The sequence below is a fragment of the Sceloporus undulatus genome, chromosome 1, assembly GCF_019175285.1.
Source record: "Sceloporus undulatus isolate JIND9_A2432 ecotype Alabama chromosome 1, SceUnd_v1.1, whole genome shotgun sequence".
Lineage (NCBI taxonomy): Eukaryota > Metazoa > Chordata > Lepidosauria > Squamata > Phrynosomatidae > Sceloporus > Sceloporus undulatus.
In genome coordinates this window covers 182,234,358-182,254,720 of record NC_056522.1, presented here as the reverse complement: position 1 = coordinate 182,254,720, position 20,363 = coordinate 182,234,358, and the positions used below count along the sequence as shown (strand labels likewise).

General features: G+C 39.5%; 1 protein-coding gene across 1 annotated transcript in view; it reads left to right on the top strand.

The window, feature by feature from the left end:
• The window catches only part of SPTLC3 (serine palmitoyltransferase long chain base subunit 3), an 82,835-nt gene that overhangs the window by 34,293 nt on the left and 28,179 nt on the right, over positions 1–20,363 (top strand). The window contains exons 7-9 of the mRNA XM_042458172.1: positions 5,458–5,563; positions 10,470–10,689; positions 12,195–12,321. Of these exons, the coding sequence (XP_042314106.1) occupies positions 5,458–5,563; positions 10,470–10,689; positions 12,195–12,321 (453 nt within the window). The remainder of the gene's footprint in view (positions 1–5,457; positions 5,564–10,469; positions 10,690–12,194; positions 12,322–20,363) is intronic.

Genomic DNA, 20,363 nt, shown 5'->3' with positions numbered 1-20,363 from the left:
TTTCTAGTTGTTTCATAGCTGCCATCCCCATTCTTAGGCCTGTTACAGACTGCCAAAATAAAGCTGCTTCGGGTCTCTTTGGAGGTATGCTATTTAAATGATGCATGCATCTTAAGAATCCGGAAGCTGCACCAAAGCTGCACTCGAGTGCTTAGGAATGCAGTGTGGCTTGGTGTGACTCCCAGACTCTTGGGACCCATGCATCATTTAAATAGCATACCTCCAAAGAGACCCGAAGCAGCTTTATTTTGGCAGTCTGTAACAGGCCGTAGTCTTCTTAAGGAGTGAAAAGAAGCAACAGCAACACCTGCAGGTTGAAAGAATTCATTGCAACTTTAACATTCATGTTGTGCGTTCCAAATTTTTGAAGGGTTGTCAAGCTACCCCAAAGACAACACAATTTCTTTTCTGTGGTGTATGGATAAACTCTTGAGTAACCCTCAAGGCTTCTGCTGAGAGGCCAAACTAAATGTGCCAAACGGCTACAAGGCAGCAGCAGTATTGGCGGATGACACTGGTGGAAGATCTTTCACAGACAGGTTTGCCTACCATCCATGGTGGGGATGATGATTATAGTGGCTGTGCCAATGCCAGTTTATTTTTACGAGGCTTTTAAAGCATACTTTTAATTTTGCAAATTGTTCTTAGGTTGGGATTGAGATTTTTTTGTCTTCCCTTGAACATTTTACTTTGTTTTGTCTTGTATTTTATAGAATGTGCCCAACATGATTGAAATGTAGTATTAAATACCTAGAATAAATGAATGTATCCTCCTTGATCTACTGTATAAGGCTATTAGGTTAAATATTTTGGACTCCAGTAAGAAGGACAGGATATATGGATGGTTCAGATAAATAGAATAGAATAATTTTTTTTAGTAATGGGTAAATTTGGTAGCTGCCCACAACCTCCATTGGTGTTCCAGCATCCTGACAACAAACTTCCTAATGGGGTGAAAGCTAGAGTAGGATATGTAAACATATGGGCCATTAAAAAAAAACTATAAACACCCATAGTTATATCTAGTGCTAGACATCTTCTGGTGAAAATAATGGAATCTCACTTAAGAAGAAACAATTTCCCCTTCCCACTATCCCCTCACAAGTACTCTAGAGGGCCAGAAAATTATCCCTTATTAAGTTAGAATTATAATTGAGTTATGTCTTAGTTATAGCAATTGTTTTTTACCAGCTATGAGTTATTCGAAGTGTTTACAAGTGTTGGGTCATCAGTTATAGGCAGCATATAAATCACTTCTTATTGTATATCCCTTGTTACTATACACCTGCTTGTCTTTGGCTACCTGTCCCCAGCCCTAGCCCTGTAAAGACCTGTGTGAGTTGGGACCGTGTTACTGTATTCATTCCTTCTGTAATGTAACAGTGGTTTTCAGTTCCGGTACTTTTATAGTTTTATAAAGCTGTGACCTCACTTAATTATGGAGGTGGAATCTCACATGGTTCGGGCAATAGTTTATGCTGTACATCATGTTATGCAGTGGGTGTTGACAAAGTGAACAGGAACAAAACGTTCCACATACTGGTCAATCAGTCAGTTGATTCTGAAAAGGTAACTTGTTTTGAAAAATACAGAAGTAAAAAGTAACTTTTTTATGCTGAAACTATAATGACAGCTAACTACTTTGAAAGTTTGTTACTATAACTTATTAAAACATCATGTTATAAACTTTGCAAAATAATACCATGTTAAATAACAGTGAGAGCCAATGTGTTAGTAGTTTGAGCGTTGGACTACAACTTTGGAGATCGGGGTTTTATTCCCTGCTTGGCTGTGGAAACCCACTGGGTGACCTTGAGCGAGTCACAATCTCTCAGCCCCAGAAAACCCTGTGATTGGGTCACCATAAGTCAGAAACAACTTGAAGGCATGCAACACCAACATAGATAACAATGGTGCTCGAGGTTCTTTGAGCCTAAAACTCCTGAGAACCAGTGCCGAGGAAACATGTGTGTTGCAGTTCAAAAATATCTGGGGGTTCACAACAACCTCTGAATTAATGGCTGAAAAAAATTACAGTAACACCCTTGTATATTACAAGAGCTACTGTGAAAAATGTTAATGTAAATTCAAAAATTTGTCAAGAAGCCAAAGTAAGGGTTGTTAAGCATTCCATCACAAGCTGCACAATAGATCAAACTCCCAGTCAAAGCCACAAGAGAGAGAAAGAGGGAGCTTACTACCAGTAAGTCCTAGAACAGTATCCTATTGATTAGTCCAAATTTTACTGCACTTAAAGATACCCATTTTTGCATTTAGTTTGTTTTAGTTGATGTAATATTGTAAAGACCTTTCCATAACTCCATTGCTATGAAGTAGGAAAATGAGGTAAGAATTAAACAGTGTACAGACTGAACTCCGTATCCACAGGGGTTTTTTTATCCATGGATTCAACCATGCATAGCTTTTAAATATTCAAAAACAATATAAATTCCAAAAACAAACCTTGTTTTGCCATTTTATATAAGGGACACATTTTACTCTGCCATTTTATTTAATGGGACTTGAGCATCCATGGATTTTGGTACCCATGGGGGTCCTGGAACCAAACCCCAGCAGATACCAAGGGTCCATTGTGTTTGAATAGAGTTGGACTTTTTTCCCCTCCCAAACATACAGTTGTCTCTTATTCCATTGCACTAGTTGCTAAGTAATCTTGGCATCTGAGACCGTTAGGTAAAAAATGCTTTAGGAAGCCAATGCTGCAATTATCTCAATGATCCAATTTGGCCAGCAAATAGTTTATGCTCAGTACTTAAATGTAATGATATTAATTATTATAACATTATTGATACCAAGTGTGCAACCTTGCCTCCAGTAATTCTTAAATATGACATTTATAAATATTCATCAATTGTGGTGCACAGGCACCAATGAATGAGTACTTGGCTCAGTAAAAGGAATGCGACACAGGCAATATTTGGCTTCAGTGGAATGTGGCTTGCTTCCTATTGGAAAGTGATCAAATATTCTAACCAAGAAACAATAGCTTACTAAAGTTTATATGTGCAAGATGCTGAATGGTTGGGGCCCACAGCAGTACTATCATGGTGCATGCATGCTTTGGCCAAGATCCTGTACATTTTTAGCTTAGCATAAATATTCACAAGAGCCAGCATGAGGTCATGGTTTGAGTGTTGGACTAGGACACTAGGAGACAAGGGTTCACTTCCCTGCTTCTCTGTGGAAAAATATAACCTAACCTTGAGCAAAACAATCTTGGAGCAACAAAAATAACAATGATTTAAAAAAATTCCAAAATTGCTCTTAGATTAAATTCTCCCTCCTTCTGCCAGCCAGAATTCTTTTGCTGACAGAAAGAAGCTGAGTTCCACTTCCACCAGGAGAATGGAATTTGGGCCAAGCCATCCTTGACAGAGGGTCTTTTTACTGCCAAAAAGGATTTCAAGGAGGAATGAAATAGGGACATGTAGGTGCCCCTCAAAATCCACTTACTCCCTCTTCAAAATCTTTCAGCAGACAGGGGTCACTCTCATCCATCACTAACCAAGGTGACTGTGGGCAGGGGTGAACATCTGTGTACTTATATGTGTTTCTTGTAGTTAAGGTCTGCTACAAGCTGACAAATTGTTGTGCAGCCTAATTGGTTGGTTGGTTGGTTGGTTGGTTGGTTGGTTGACTTTTAAGGCTGCTCTTTAGGGTAAAAAAATCTTATCAGTAATCAAATCCTACCCAACTGTAAAACAATAAAACTTTCCCATGAGGCTGTAATAAATTGCTCTCAGCCTCAGAGGGAGATAAGGGCAAACCCACTCTGAATTAATTCTTCCAAGAAATCCCTGTGATAGGTTTTCCTTAGGGTTGTCATAATTCGGAAATGTTTTGAAGGCACATAACACCAACAGCAACCGCCCAGAAGAGCAACTGATTGCAGAGAGATGGGGCAAAAAATATTCTCTACCTTTTAATGTACTGCCGGTTATTACAGTTGCCCCTCCATTTGTGCGGACTTTATATCCACAACCCTCGCTTACTTGCAAGAATCAGACGGAGAGAATTAAAATGGGATGCCCATGCCAAGGTGCGTGCCCACAGCCACTCGCAAGCATGCATGCCCATTCAAGCCTATGGGACTTGAATATGTACAAGTTTCCGTTTTGTGGGGGAGGGGTTCAGAATGGATCCCCGCAAAAATGGAAGTCTGATTGTACTTCGTAGTAATCTGGTAACACATATGTAACCTTAATAAGATTGATTTCTGGAGGGAATGCTGTGATGGATATAAATAGTAGTTTGAATCTACAGCAGCCCTTAACACTCCAGACCTCTGGCATAAGTCCTGAAGCAGTAATGACTGAGCAAGAATATGAACCCAGACCTCTTCAATTGAAAGCCAAATCACATGCTGAATTAATATTTAATGGACAGATTTTTCCTTACATTTACATTTACACTGAGGTAAACGAGACCTCTAGATCATTGCTTCTTAAGGTCTCTTATGTGAGGAATAGAGCAGTTTTGTTTTGTTTTTTCCTGTTGGGGTACCAGGGACCAGTACCACATTTGTGTTCACTGGCTACAATACTTTATTTCTTTCCTGGAAACAGTTGAGGAATGGGAAGCAGGTGAGTCATGGACCAGCACTGGTCCACTGGCCACACTTTGAGTAGCAATGCTCTAGATTATATTGTTATTAGATTGTTACTAGATATAAGAAACTACCATAATATTAGCATTTTAGGTGAAAACTGTTTTTCACATAAAATGTCAAGCAGACACTAATCCTCTTTTGCAGACCCTCCTACCCTGAGGCCTGCCATTAGCAACAGAACAGTACACATGTAAATCACTCCTGCCTTTCCAGGTCACACAATATATATACCCAACTCCTTTGCAGGCAAGCATTCTCAGAAGATGCCAGCCACAGATGCTGGTGAAACGTCAGGAAGATACTCTTTTAGAACATGGACATATAGCCCGAAAAACCCACAAAAACTATGGATGCCGGCCATGAAAGTCTTCAGTTTCACAAAACTGTTTTTCTTCCAAAGTTTTCAACCTTTTGTATAAAATCTAGACATAGTTGCTACTGATATACATCCAGCCCTCAAGTTTTACGGGGTTAAGGGTGCAGCCCCCCGCAATATGAAAATGGAAAAACCATGAATATAGGCCCTCTATTGTTTTTACCTGAGACAACACTTTTCTAGGCATTTGTAGGTCTTCTGGTAGAAGTTGACCGTAGAATAGCACTGAAAGACCTACAGATGCCTAGAGAGAACATATTTTTTCACCGGTGGAGCAAACACAGTACCGGTAATCTGCAAATAATCTAATCAGCAAATGCTTAACCTTCAAATGTGGGGGGATGACAGTACTTTTTAACAAAAGCCACCTTGGTTATTTTATAGAAGTTAAGGGTAATGGCTAAACTATAGACTGGTTTTAATTAAATCTTTCACATGTTTTTATAACTAGATATTCAAAGCTTAGAAAAGCTGTTGAAGGATGCAGTGATACATGGGCAGCCTCGAAACCGGAGAGCATGGAAAAAGATTCTCATTCTTGTAGAAGGTATTTACAGGTATGCAAAATATGTAATTTAATGTAACATGGATACATAAGGGAGTCTGACTCAAAAAATACTGAAGAGTGCCACAAGTATTTTCCATTGCTTTATTAAATACATTGATCTTATATAAGAGCCATATCACTGACTGAAATTAAATAAACATAATGCTTACTTTAGTTGCATACAAGGAATTGGTTCTTGTCGGCATTTTATTTTTGAATAGCAAGTCCCACTGTCTGCCACTACTTTTGGAGGAAGCATAGGGAAAACTGGTGTTAAAGAAATAGAAGTTAAGCATTCCTTGTCTATAGTTAGTAATGTTAGTAATGCAGTTCGTTAGGTCTCAGCCATAGTTGGTGGTGGTGTCATTGTTTAAAGCAGAGGAGGGAATTGTGTAGCTCCAAATGTTGTTGGACTGCAACTCTCGGGAGCTAGCTAGCATTTCCCAATGGTATGGAATGCCAAGAGTTGCCGTCTAACAACATCTGGATACCGGCATGAATTCCCATGCATAGTTTAAAACTGATACTTGTTCCAACTGAATATTACAAAGCAGCATTACAAATCTATTCTTCTTTGTGGTCTCTGTGACTCACACATAAGGGTCACTCTGCACCTGTGCAGAAACCCATGGACACTTCTAGAACTGTGATTGGTGATAGTTCTTCCTCCCGTCAGTACAACTATATGTTGTGCTTTCCTGCCCATTCCCAGTTTCTTTCTGTCTGCCACAGTGGTAACATTAGTAGGAAGCTTCTTGGCATTCTAATGAACTATTGTATTCTGTCTCTCATTCTATCATGGTTATTTTCCCTTCTTTCCCTGTCTTTATTTATTTGTTTTTCTTTTATCAAATGCCTTTTCAATCTTTCCATTTCTCTCTCGAAGGTCATGGTCCCAGTGGGCTTCTACTGGCCTGTCCCACTTCCTCCAGTTTGGGACCTGGTGTTTAAATGAATTAATTTCCACATGACAGCTATTCCTATCCTCCCATCTCTTTGGAAAGTTGTATAACAGTCATGGCAACCTCCTACTTTTGTTACTTCTACATTTCTACAAGATGCAGGAGGAAAACTGTGCAGTACAATGGGACCTCGGTATCTGTGGGTGATCTGTAACGGATCCCCCCCCCCATCATAGATACCACGCCACCATTACGGACGACAGGACTTCAGGTGAGGTCTCATTGTCCCTAATGGCAGCTCACCTGCTTGCACGCGCCACTACTGGGGACAACAGGTACTGTCCCTAATGGCAGCACAGCCACGTGTACACACCACCATTGGGGGACAAGGGCTTGCCCTCCATGGATGCTCAAATCCACAGATAGCAAGTCTGCAGATACCAAGATCCCACTGTACTTTTCAGGCATACTCAACTAAATACAATGACAGTTGACAGTGTACCTCAGTGAGGAAGACCCACCTGTCTCCTCCAGATAAGGAGAGCTGTAAAATAAATGCTGTGGCTAGGAAAACCTACTCTATAGCCATGTGGTCCATTCCCATAGCCAACTACCAAGCATGTTAGGGGCCTAGCAATAGTTCCTATAGAAAATTTTCCCCTTTTATTACCCATCTGTGAGAGGAAGTTAAAAAGATAGTCTTGGTTTCTCAAGCTAAGGCTCATATGCTTTCAGCACAGCAAATCACCATGGCCAGATATGCAGTAGATCGTTGCACAAAGCAAAGGCAAATGCCCTTGCACTAGGTTGCAGACATACTAGGTTGCAACTGCAGACTTTGCCCAGTATTCAAGATCTATAGTTGAACACTTTCTATTTGATGAGCAGAGCCTCTAATGCTGCCATTGGTGAGAAATTGGAGGATAACCGCAAAGTGAACTTGACAGACAAAAAGTACGGCATACAGTTTCAGTCTGGGTAGTTCTTTAAAACCAAGTCACACTGGCACAAACAATTTCCCTCAAAATGTGTCTTACATTCTCCTTTCAGACATTAGTCCTCCAGAACATCCTCCCAGAATTCCTTCCGTTCTCACTGTTCCTATGACTCATCTAAACAGCACCCTTCCTCTAAGAAAAGACAATCGTAACACACTTCCAAACATCATTTTTTATTCACAAACATTCCAAACAACTACAACTCCTCTCCTGCCCTTTCAGGACAGATCGGATAGGTACTACCACAGTTGAGAAACAATAACCACAAACTCTTGGATACAGTGGTGCCTCGGGTTACGAAATTAATTCGTAACGCGGCCGCTTTCGTAACCCGAAAAGCCTTCGTAAGCCGAATTGCCATAGGCGCTAATGAGGAAAAGCCGCGATTCCGTGCAAAAAAGCCGAAAAAAGCACCAAAAGTTTTTTCGTAACCCGAAAAAACATTCGTAACCCGAAACAATAATTCCCTATGGGATTTTTTCGTATCCCGAAAATTTCGTAACCTGGGTATTTCGTATCCCGAGGTACCACTGTACTTATAACAGTGCACCACAATTATTTCATTGAATTCATGGAACAACCACCACCTGGGATATTGCATTCCATGCTTCTCTCCAGAGTTCTCTCCAAATCATTCTCCACAATTTTAAAAATACAATGATTTGTTCCTTTCTTAGCACATATAGGCTTCTACTCAAGATATTTCTCTATCCTCAAACAAGATGGTGACCTACTCCTACTTTGGACCCCACAAATGTCAGTTCCTTTATTCACCCAATTAAATTCTTAATGCTTAAGCTCTCTGGTTGTCCAGATTCCAACATAGACCTAAGAGATGCTTATTTTCTTGTCACTATCTGACCAGCAACACATTGCTATCTCCATTTTCCCTTGGGCAAAAGACAGTACAAATTCTACAATTTCCCATTTGATCTTTCCATGGCACCAAGAGTATTTACAAAATGCCTGGCAGTAGTGACAATAGCGTCTGGGAAGGCAGTTCTTTTTTCCATTCTGGCATGACTCCCTCTATCCAGGGCAAGTGAGCTTACTATTCTCCTATATGTGAGAGTTGAAGAGACCACAAAGCAGAAAAACAGTTACCTGTAACTGTGGTTCTTTGTGTGGTCATCTGTGAACTCACACTACCCATCCTTCTCCTTTCTGTCCTGCCTTTCCTCTTCTTCAGTAGTACCACTGTGGCAGACTCAGAATTGGGAATGGGCAGGCACACCATGTACCTGTATTGAGGTGAGGTGAGGCTGCCACCAGAATACTGCTCCAAACGTTTCTGGGTATCTCCATGCATCGCAGAGCGTAGTATATGTGAATTCACAGATGACCTCTCAGAGAACCACAATTCCAGGTAAGCAACTTATTTTTGCCCAGTATCCAGAAGATCTCAGTGTTAAATAATAGTCTGCTGTTTATTAAATTAAATATTTGTTCTTCTGCTACACCTCTCAGTTTTTTATATTTTATTTTATTTCTTCTGTGATTGTTTTAATTTTAATTTAGCTGCTATGGAAATTTTTTTCCAACTGAAATATGGGTCCAAAGGTAACTTGCTAAAGTTTAGCAAATGTGAATTTCAACAGTAGGTAGGTTCTCTTCTCCCAGTTCCACTTATGCAACAACAGATTTGTAGAAAACTATTTATACGTATTATAAATGTTATAGCAATTTTCAGAGACATACCAATCATACTCTATTTCAGCATAAAATGGAAGAGTCTTGTAACAGTTACAAACATAAAACAATATACGGCAGTATACGCTTTTGTGGACTGAAGCCCACTTGTTCTGATAAAGTGGTCTGTATTCTACAAAAACGTGTGCTGAAATAAATTAGGAACTTCTTAATTTTTAGAATAACCATGTGCATTGTCCAGAGAATAGCAGTAAACTTTATATTACAAGCACTGACTCAAAAACACTGGGGTCGATGTTAATATATTTATGTGCAAGACACTAATTACTTTTTGCAGTTTTTGAGGGATTTCATGGTAGATGCCATGAAGAAAATTGTTGATTTTTGTTTGCTTGCTTGAATTATGTATTGTGCTTAGTGTGCCAGTACTGCATACTAAGATTATACTGCAATTTTCTACTGTAGCATATTTCATCTCATGCAACGCCTTTATTAAAGCATTTGTGTGGGCTGACATTAGCAACCAGGCCAATCAGTAGTAATGGAATAATGTGGCCATTTGATATGCCTGTATGAAGATATCATGAAGCAGCTGAAAGCCTTATTTTTGGTGTAGACCATAGTTAAAGTGCAGATGAAAGCTGATGTAGAAACATTTAGGCTGTGAGGAGCACAATGTGAATAAATTCTGTTTTCCTGTACTTGTTGTGAGCATTGGACTTTCTAGCACTGTTCTGGAAAAATTACCAAAGGCAAGTGGCAAAACCTGAAAGACATGTTTTGTATAAAAATAAGAAATTAAAAGTGTTTTGCGTAGGCGTGTAAAGATAATCTGCAAAGTCATGCAAGCCCTTTATCTTTGGGCATATGTTTCTTCATGTTGGCTCTCTCTAGATTGGACAATATCCCCTCAGATAGTCCAGTAGGAGCTTTGAAATGGGACAAACATGCATTGTATGTTGTTAGATTGTACACACACACACCAGCACATACACACTGCCTTCATCTCACACCCATCCTACTTACTTACCACATTATAAACTGTAAATAACATTGCACCAGACTAGTCCCATTATCCCAACAGCCAGATAAGAGCAGAATGCAACAAAACATGTACGGATGCACAGTGTCCATTCTTTGGGAAGTCTTACAGGTTTCCCATGCCTCCAGTTTTGTACACACACAATTGAACCAACTAAGCTGATGGTTTCACTTTTTCCTGGTGATTACTGATAAGCTGAGTTTTTCAGTTTTTGCCTAATTCTATATCTTGAGCTGCTTATAAGCAATGGAGCTTGTACATCAGTACTTAGGAGTGCACCCATGAAATGGATGTTCAATTGTCACCTTCTTTTGTTTCTTTTAGCATGGAAGGATCCATTGTTCGTTTGCCAGAAATAGTTGCCCTGAAGAGAAAATACAAAGCCTACCTCTACTTGGATGAAGCCCATAGCATAGGTGCTGTTGGCCCAACTGGCAGGGGAGTTGTCGAGTACTTTGGAATGGACCCCAGCGATGTTGATGTATTAATGGGAACATTCACCAAAAGCTTTGGCGCAGTTGGAGGATACATAGCTGGCAGAAAGGTAATAGCACTGTTTATTGCACTTTGTAGATATGGAAAAATTCAGGTGCCTAGCCATCGCTATAATTTTCATAAAATAGACCACTGGTTTGCTGAAGAAGTCAAGTCTATTCTAATCCAGCTTCTAGTTTTTCATCCTGGGGTATTTATTTGCATTAGGTCTGAACAAGTATAGCATTAGTCTTCCAGAAAATGTGCCATCTTCTGATGTATTTGTCAGTTGCTGTGTCATAAATCTATTTGGAGATACCTGATGTCAGTAATTTATGCACCTGCAATCCTCTGATATTCAGCTAGCTAGTCCAGTATTACATTTTGGTTGTTTGCATGCAGTTATTACATTTTTAATTAATATCCTTGACTATAATGATGTAAAGGAAAGTTACTTACCGTACTGTAATCTGCATACTGGTAATTTAGTTTTCAAATGCTTTAAAATGTCTCTAATTTGTGTGTCTATGATCTTGAAAAGCTTTGATGGTAGCTTTCTATTATGAGCATACACTGTGCCCTCAAAAATCATGTTTGGTATGAAAATTACATTTTGCTTATTGAGTCATGTCAGGAACAAGCCCTACTGCATATTTTCAGGTTTGTTTTCAGGTCCTTTCATAGATCAGGTGTGATCAAATACAGTTTAACACTCATGAAAAAGTTTATTTAAGTATTCTGTATTGCTTATCATTGTTCATGAGTAAACATATAGGTCTGTCAGTATATGTACAAAACAACAGGGCTTGCCTTGCCATCTGTGGAAGCTCAAATCTATGGATGACAAGACTACAGATAAGAAGAGCCCACTGTATAATTTTTGCTTGCCTGAAATAGTCTGGGGGGCGGGGGGATTACAAATTTTTCATTTGAAAAAGCTTGAACTGGCATCTGGATCATAACTTCTATTACATTAAGTAAAAGCAGGATTTGCCACTATTGTGAGAGCATTAAAAAGGCTTAAATACCCCTCCTCATGTCACACAAAAAAACTGAGCCTGCTCTAAGATTCTCAGAATAGGCTTGAGGGTTGCATGCAACCTACTAACAACATTTTTGCCACCCTTATTTTAAATCAAGGGATAAATGAAAATTATTGATGTTAACAAAATATATTCCCATATAATGGCAATTTAATTTTTCCAAGTATGCGATGGATAGTGGTCAGGAGATATCTAATGATAAGGTATCAGAATAGTACTCCCTGTTCCTTTTTCTTCACTCATCTTGGCACAGTATAGTGTAAAACATAATTTTTTGCCATGTACTTAACACATTTTAGCAATTGTTCTAAGATTGTTGAGGGGCAAAGAAGTATATCTAAAAATCTCTTACTTCCCTTCTACATTAAAACAGGTGATTGATTTACTATTTACAACTATTTACTATTTTCAGTTCTGTATACATTAGGTTAGCCGTGAATTCTTGTTCAAGCCTCTCTGGTCACATTTTTGTTTCAGTAGAATGAAGGGTGATTTCATGTTTGCACTGAAATCTTCTTTTCTCTGATTAAAGGACCTAGTGGACTACTTACGGGTTCACTCACATAGTGCTGTGTATGCTACATCTATGAGTCCACCTGTAGCAGAACAAATAATAAGAGTAATGAAGAGCCTCATGGGCGTAGATGGAACCACACAAGGTAGGATATCTCTCTTAAACTTAAAATTTTACCGTTAAAATTTTATATTTGGAATGGAAGGAATTATGACAAAGAATTGTGAAAATGGTATGGTACCTATAGTAGTAGCATATCATCTTGAGAAATTTGCTTTCATGAATTCATGCTGTGGAAATTATAAATCGTTTCCTGGCTTGCACCCACTTTTGGGCTAACCTTGCTTGGAGGATGTCATTCTGTTGTTTCACCTGTAACAATCCTGAGTTAATTAGCAGTGGCATATGAAGTCAGAAACAAATTCTAGATTGTGCTTTCTTTCCCAGATCTCTAATAGTGACATATATGGCTGTCCATACGGGTAGCGAAACACTGCCCCTCTTTGCTGCATATTGTTCCCGGAACAGCCAAACCACGCAGAAACAATACACATCCAGGAAGAAGCTGCTTAGAGCAGCTTCTTCCTTGCAGCAGCATAAGGGCTGCAACGCTATGGCACTGCTTCCTGTGTGCAACTTGTGGACACTACGCATCACATACGTCATTATGGCAGCCCCCATGTGGACGGGAGGACGGCATGATGGTGGCGGCGGTACATTTTAGGGTTCCGGAGCATGCAGTTGCTGCACACTCCGGAACCCTAGAATTGGCACTGCCATGCTGCTTCCTGCCCATGTGTACTGGGCCATAAGTTACAGGCAATTAGCTTACTTTAGCAAGAACTGAAGCACTACAACTGATAAATGCAGAAAGGGATAAGAAATATGGGCCAACCATAATCTCTGGTTTCATAAACCATTGGTTTACAAATCAAAAGAGCTTTCTATCTTCTTCTTCGTGGTCTCTGCACACACACACACACACACACAACACACACATAGTTTTGTACCTGCGCAGAACTAAACTTCTAAAGCAGAGCACTGCCACACAAACCACACTTTACCCTGTGCAAATGTCTAAGGGAGATTCTCACACATTCCTCAGAGGTTGTTGTTTTTGGCCACACCAGCTTAACCTGGAACCTCCAGATTCTTCTCCATGTAAGTAGAACCTTGTGTTCAAATAGCATTTTTTTTTTCTATTTTCCACTCCATTTTCTTCTCTCTTTTTCTTTCCATCATATTCATAATCTCTTCAGCATCCTTTGGTAAATCTGTGAACTCCAAAGGATACTTTAAAAAGTGAATCAGTTGCTGAGGTAATGTCTCGGTATTTGTCAAGTGAGGCAAATATTTTTGTCAAGTGAGGCTAATTTGCTCAAGTGAGGCCAACACAGTTTGATTGCTGAAACTTTGGCTGCCAAACGTTTACTAGGTTTTCAAATTTCGCAAAGAAGAGAGAAGGTCCTTACTTCGGAATATGCATGAGAACTTCCTGCCTTGCAGAGAGGTCTCGCCCAAAACAATCCTTGTCTTCAACCCCTTCCTTTGTGCCTCTGCTGTATCAAACTGTTGATGCAACAAAGGATCTTGTGCCCATCCTTTTAAATGTTTTGCTCCTCATACTCCACCACGTCTTGTGGGACAGTCATTATTATTGTACCAGCTAGTCTGGTAAGATTGGTGGGACTCAAGACACTCCTCCAATTCTAAGCCAATTTCTCTCTTTGCCCTCAAAAAAGAGATCTTGTTTAGATAATGACAAAGAATCCCCCAGCCTATGAACTTCATGACTATAATGCAAGCACATTCTCCTGGTTCCATCACCTTGAGTTTTAGCAGTTGCTGCTTATCAGTGTAATTGATAGTACAGTAAAACCTCCTCTTCTACTCTACTCTCAAATCCCAGTACTAGAGAGAGTTCAGTTGGGTAAGAAAGCTCTGCAGTCATTTGATGTTCAGGAATAGCTGTCTCTTCAAGGTAATGGCACATCATCATATTCCAGATGTGAAATTATGGATTTAATCTCTTCTAGAGAAAACCACACAGTATCAGAATACCACAGAATACCACAGAGTCAGACACCAACTGATCATTTGTCTTCTAGGTGTAGCTGCTTCCAATCTAGATCATCTCAACATTTACACTGCTCTAAAAGGAACTGAATTTGCCTTCCAATGCAAGACCGATATATCAAATCAGGGCATCTGTGCATAAACCTTCTAAGATTTGGCACTATCCTTGAATAGACCAATTTGGTGACCCATGACCTCCATCATTACACTGTGTATGAGATCATTATCCACTAGGTTTTGATCACACCCCTGACCCCATATCCACCACTGACAGATGCATGATCCTACTGCCATTTTTTCATATTGAATCATCTGTTCTGTCTCCCTTCGCCATGGATCTTGACCATCACACCATCCTGTCAATACAGTGCCTCAAGCTCTCATCCCACCCTAGCCAACATCATCAGTGCCCTGAATCCAGTTACAGTATTAGTGCTGGTTAGTGTTAACCTGTTGAATCAGCAGGAACTTGGTAATGCACTGCTTATATAATTTTTGTTGATTGAGTCTCCACCAGTTGAAAGTAAGAAATGGATTTAGATCATTGTCTACAAGCCCAGTCACTACTTTTATGGCAGAAATCATAATCCAAACCCAGCACAGTCATGGAATCTCATCACATGTTATCAGGTAAATCTGACTTTGAGGGTGAAGTTTATGTTTCTAAGATCTAAAACACGCAGCAGAAATAATCCAGTTTGAGACTGCTTTAACTGGCCTGGTTCAATGCTAGGGAATTCAGGAAACTGTAGTTTTGTGAGACATCTAGCCTTGTCTGTCAGAGACCTGTGGTGCCCCAATAAACTTCACTTCCAAGGATTCCCTAGCACTGAGGCAGGGCAGTTAAAGCGGTCTCAAACTGGACTATTTCTGCAGTGTGTTTTGGACCTTTGTCATCATCTCTGTGCCTCAAAAATCTTACCTCCTCACCTAACAAAATTGTGATATCTCAGGTTTCTCTCACTTCCTGAGAAGATATCCAGGCTTATGAAGACTAACCTGTCTGCATGGCAAAGTCAGAAGAACTTGATCTCATTTAGTTTTTTCCTCTCTTTCTTTCAGTTTCTCCACTGTGACGGTAGTCTAGGGACTAAGGAGATTAGTGGGAATTCCATACTGGGTGAATAGGAATATACTTAGCTCTAGCAAAACAGTGAGTAACTGCAGTAGGTCTGGGGAGTAATTTTCGCCCCAGGGAGCCTCTAGGGGACACATGGGCTGTCATAAAAATTTGAATTTTCCTTCTGAAATGTGCTGTGCTGTTTTAATGGTTTTGTTTTTAAAATAGTTTTTAACTATGCTTTTAACTCACGTTTTAATATTAGTATTGTTTAATTATATTTTAACTTTTGCAGTTGATGTTTTAGTTTTGTTTAGTTTTTTTCTCCCATTTGGGAGAAAGGCAGGATATAACCCCCCACCCACCGATACATAAATAAATAAATGTCCACATTTGGTGGGAGGGGGGGATGCACCTAAAAATTCCACTTTTGATTTTGAAAAGCCAGAGTACAGTCATCCCTCCATATTTGCGGCTTTGATATTTACGGATTTGATTATTCACGGATTTCATTAATATGTTCTCTCTAGGAATGTCTAGGTCTTTCTCTGTGTTGAATGATAGTTGAGAACTGTTGGACACTGTGCAGCCTTTTGGTTGAAATTTGTCTGATGAGGTTTGGGTCAGCATCTTTTACATCATGAAATCCGCATGAAATGAACAGTTTCTCTAACAGAGTTCAAATTTGTCAGTACCATGAATTCTAAAATTGCCCATGCAATTCATGTTGGGTTCCCAACAGAAGCCATAAACCAGTATAATATAAAGCAGGTCTAAATCTCCATTAAGAAGAGCAGAGTCGAAGTGATGCTACCATAAAATAGTTATGTCACATTTGCCGCAATGCTCTTTAATCTCTGGATTGTGTATAATTATTATATGGTTTCTAAGCAGTGCTAAGAAATTTGTGATGATAAACTAGAGCTTGTAATAAATATCTTAAAATTAGATGTATGAAACACTATATAATATATCTATATCTGTAGAGAAATACGGGGTGGTCCAAAAATAATGGTACAAAAGTAAAGCTGTTCTTACTTGGCTTTGCATCATTCTTTTTGAATCACCCTATAGATAGATAGATTCTTGCCAGAAGAGGGCAATATTGTACTGTGCTTTTCATGTTCTTAATACCTTTCTCACATTAATAGCTAAATTATAAAATTGGCTTTGTTTGCATCTTGTTTTTATCAGAAAGCCCTCTTAACTTTCTTGTAGTTTTGGAGCCAGTGCAAGCCAACTGCATATATCTAGAGAAAAGAGACAATCTATGTTCAATTATTGCAAAATCAGGCATTATTGTTGCAGTGCAAGTTGCATACGAGGGGAAAAACATTAACTGCAGTGGCTTTAATCCATGCTACAGTGTGGGTGGTAATGCATATTCTAAAATTCTACATGTTCAGACATCCACATCCAGTTGAATTTCAGAAGATATAGAATACCCTTGTGACTCTTTTCCTGCAATTTAAATAAGCTCATCAAAAACATATTAAACCTGTTTTATTGCTTTGTGTGGTCCCTACATTGAGGTAGTAAACATCTAGTTCTTCTTAGTGAGTGAAGAAACACATGTCTGCACTGTACTATTAAGGTTACAGGTCAGAACTGACATAAAAGAATACTCTCTCGCGGCATGATATGCAGAGATTCCTACACATATTGAAATAATAAAACTAGTATCTTAGAGGAATAAGCCAAGGCATTTCTCCCTAAACTAAAGTTGATTAGACATTAATAACAATTAATAATCAAGTGATGTCAGTAATAATATGGACAAATAGTGTTCTCATAGTCTCATATGTGAGGAAGGGACTCGACAGCCTGGGCCCAAACTAGGGGTGTGCAGGGGCTGAGCATTTACACGCTCAGCAACTCTACCACACACCCCGGGCACCATCTTGGCGCGCCCCTGTACAGACAGGGCGTGCCATGATGATGTCTGCATGGTGCAGCGCCCAAACAGTGCTGTGCCGTGTGGACGTCATCATGGTGTGCGAGTACGCCAATGGTTGTTTGTTGTAGTGTGTTCACAACTTACATTGACCCTAAGGCGAACCTATCACAGGATTTTTTGCAGCTGAATATCTGTGACTCACCCAAGGTAGCACAGTCAGTTTCCATGGCCGAGCAGGAATTGAACCCTGTTCTCCAGAGTCATAGTCCAACGCTGAAACTACTATGGCACCTTGGCTCAGAACAGTTGTATTTGAGTATATTTAGGTTGTTAGCATTTGAGCAAAAAACTAGTATTCTGGAAATTTTACATTTCTCTACTTCTGACAGATTTTCAGATCAATTAACTATGGTCAGGGATAGCTAAATAGGTCTTCTTGCACTCATCTATTTGTTGTATTCATTTACATGCGGCCAAGACATACAGTTGAATAGTAACTTAGACATTCATACAGTGGCTTAGGCATTGTAAAATTATGCACTGCATGTTCCAGGGTTTGTTTTTTAAAGTACATTGTATCATCTTTGTTTACAAACCATTTCTTCATGTTGGAAGACTGTTAAGGGCACAGATGTTAATAGTATTAACACCATCTAAATTTCTCCCAGATTTTGGGTATCAAAGTCATTTCATTTTGTGAAGTCGAAGGCTTTCATGGCCGGCATCCATGTATTTTTGTGGGTTTTTGGGGCTATGTGACCATGTTCTAGAAGATTTTCTTCCTGACATTTTGCCAGCCTCTGTGGCTGGCATCTTCAGCCACAGATGCTGGCGAAACGTCTGGAAGAAAATCTTCTAGAACATGGCCACATAGCCCGAAAACCCCCCACAAAAAACCATTTCCTTTTGCATCAGTACTTCTCCTAGAATGGTGATCCACCACACTCCAGGGGTTTGGTTTGTTTTTTTGTTTTTTTACTTTGTTCAAATTACTACACATAGATTCAGTATAGCATAGTGGTTTGAAAGTTGGACTACAACTTTGGAGACCAGGGTTTGATTCCCCACTTGGCCATGAAAGCTGCTGGGCAACTTTGGGCAAGTCACATGCTCTCAACCTCAGGAGAAGGCAATGGCAAATCTCGTCTGAACAAATCTTGCCAAGAAAACTCCACTTTAGGGTCACCACACGCCACACAGATAGTCTGCCAGTTTTCATTTCACACTCTTCTCTGCCCAAAGTATCTTGCATAAAATAGAATGGTGATGTTGTAGCACCAAACAGATATCCTCAGAGAAAGCTTCGTCCCTAATTTTTAGTATCTTATCTCCAAAAGCAAGGGATATCTCAAAAAGCAAGGCCTCTGGTGGACACCGCAGCAGCAAAAACAGTGTGAGAGAAGGTGGTCCCTTGAGATACCAAGGCTCCAGACTATTCAGAGCAAGACTGAACTACTTCAGAGGTCTGAGAAAGACCTCTGACATTTTCAGTCCACAGACCATAAACAGACATAAGGGGCATGACGATGAAACAGAAATAGTAGTATGTCTATTCCATAATTTTTTCATATGGTCATTTACATTGTATTTATCACTCCTCTGAGAATGGCATAGAGGTCCTTACTTGCTCTCTTAAATCAAGCCATTCTTATAGTGTCAGGCAATTCAGACCTTTGGTGTCAAATACAGGGGGAAGGGGGATGGCTCACAGTTGAGCCACATTTCTTTTTTATAGAGTGTGAATCTTCAGATTAAGAATTCTGCAGTTTTGTTCTTCTCTAAAACTCAGTGTAGGCTTGTGAAAAGTTGTTAAACAACATAATGTGAAAGTGTCCACCCTCATAATAACATATCAATTTCATTCAGATTGCATAAATGGATTTACAAAGTTAATACAAAATTACAAAAACAAAAGTAACCAGATAGACTCAAAACAGCTCCACTGTGAATTTATTCTTCTGAATTTATTCTTGTAGCTGCAGCAAGGAACATGGTGATAGTTTCAGCAATCAGTTAATGTCTATCATTAATAGAACTCATAAGTATTTCCTAGATATGCAGGGATGGAATTAGAATGAGATCTAATATATCCCTTTTAAAATGCTGTTCAGAAGACAATGAAATGTTTCAAATATACCATTTCAACTTGGACAAACTCTCAAAGCAGTTAAATCAGCTTCCCATGTCTGTTGATGGCAAGGAATGAAGCCTGGCCATGAAAAGAGGGAACCCTCCTGGTACCTTCGAGACCACATATTACTTTAGAGGGGTAAACCAAAGTATTCTCTGAAGATGCCAGCCATAGTGCTGACAAAATGTCAGGAATAAACTCTTCTAGAACATGGCCACAAAGCCCGAAAAACCCACAAAAAACTATGGATGCCAGCCATGAAACCCTTCGGTTTCACAAACCATAGTATGTTTGCAAACATATTTTCTTTGCCCTGGAAAAAATGTGGAAGCTGGGATCAAATAATCTTTGGATTTTAAAATGCCTGGGCAAAAAAAGAAGGTGGGGGGCTTTTAATTTAGCAGTGAAAAGAAAACCATCCCTCAGTGATGATTCCCAAAGAACTGGTCTGAATATTTTAATAGAAACACAGAATCATAAAAGAGTCATTCCTCCAGGTGTTTGGGTACAAGTCATTTAAAGCTTTAAAAGTGATAAGAATTCTAAATTTGGCTCAGTAGCAGATAAGAAATCAATCTAACTGGATCTGATAATCTAATGATCATGTTATTGTTGTAATATGGCTATATTATGAACAACCAGTCAGAATGCCAAATTCCACTAAATTCCAAAGTAGCAACTAACTAAACTGTTTTCAGTGGTAGTTTTGTTGTTGATAACTGCCCTCAAGTTGTTCCTGACTCATAGCAACCCTGCAGATGAGACATCTCCAAGCCCCCCTAACCTCCACTGTTCTGCTTAAGTCTAGTAGATTCATGCCCATGACCTCCCTGATTGAGTCTATCCATCTAGTGTATGGTCTTCCTCTCCTTCTGCAACCTTCTACCTTTCTCATCATTATTGTCTTTTCTAATGAGTCATGCCTTCTCATGATGTGGCCAAAGTACGACAGCCTCAATTTGATCACCTTGGTTTCCAGGAAAATTTCTAGCTTTATCTGCTCAAGGACACACTTGTTTGTCC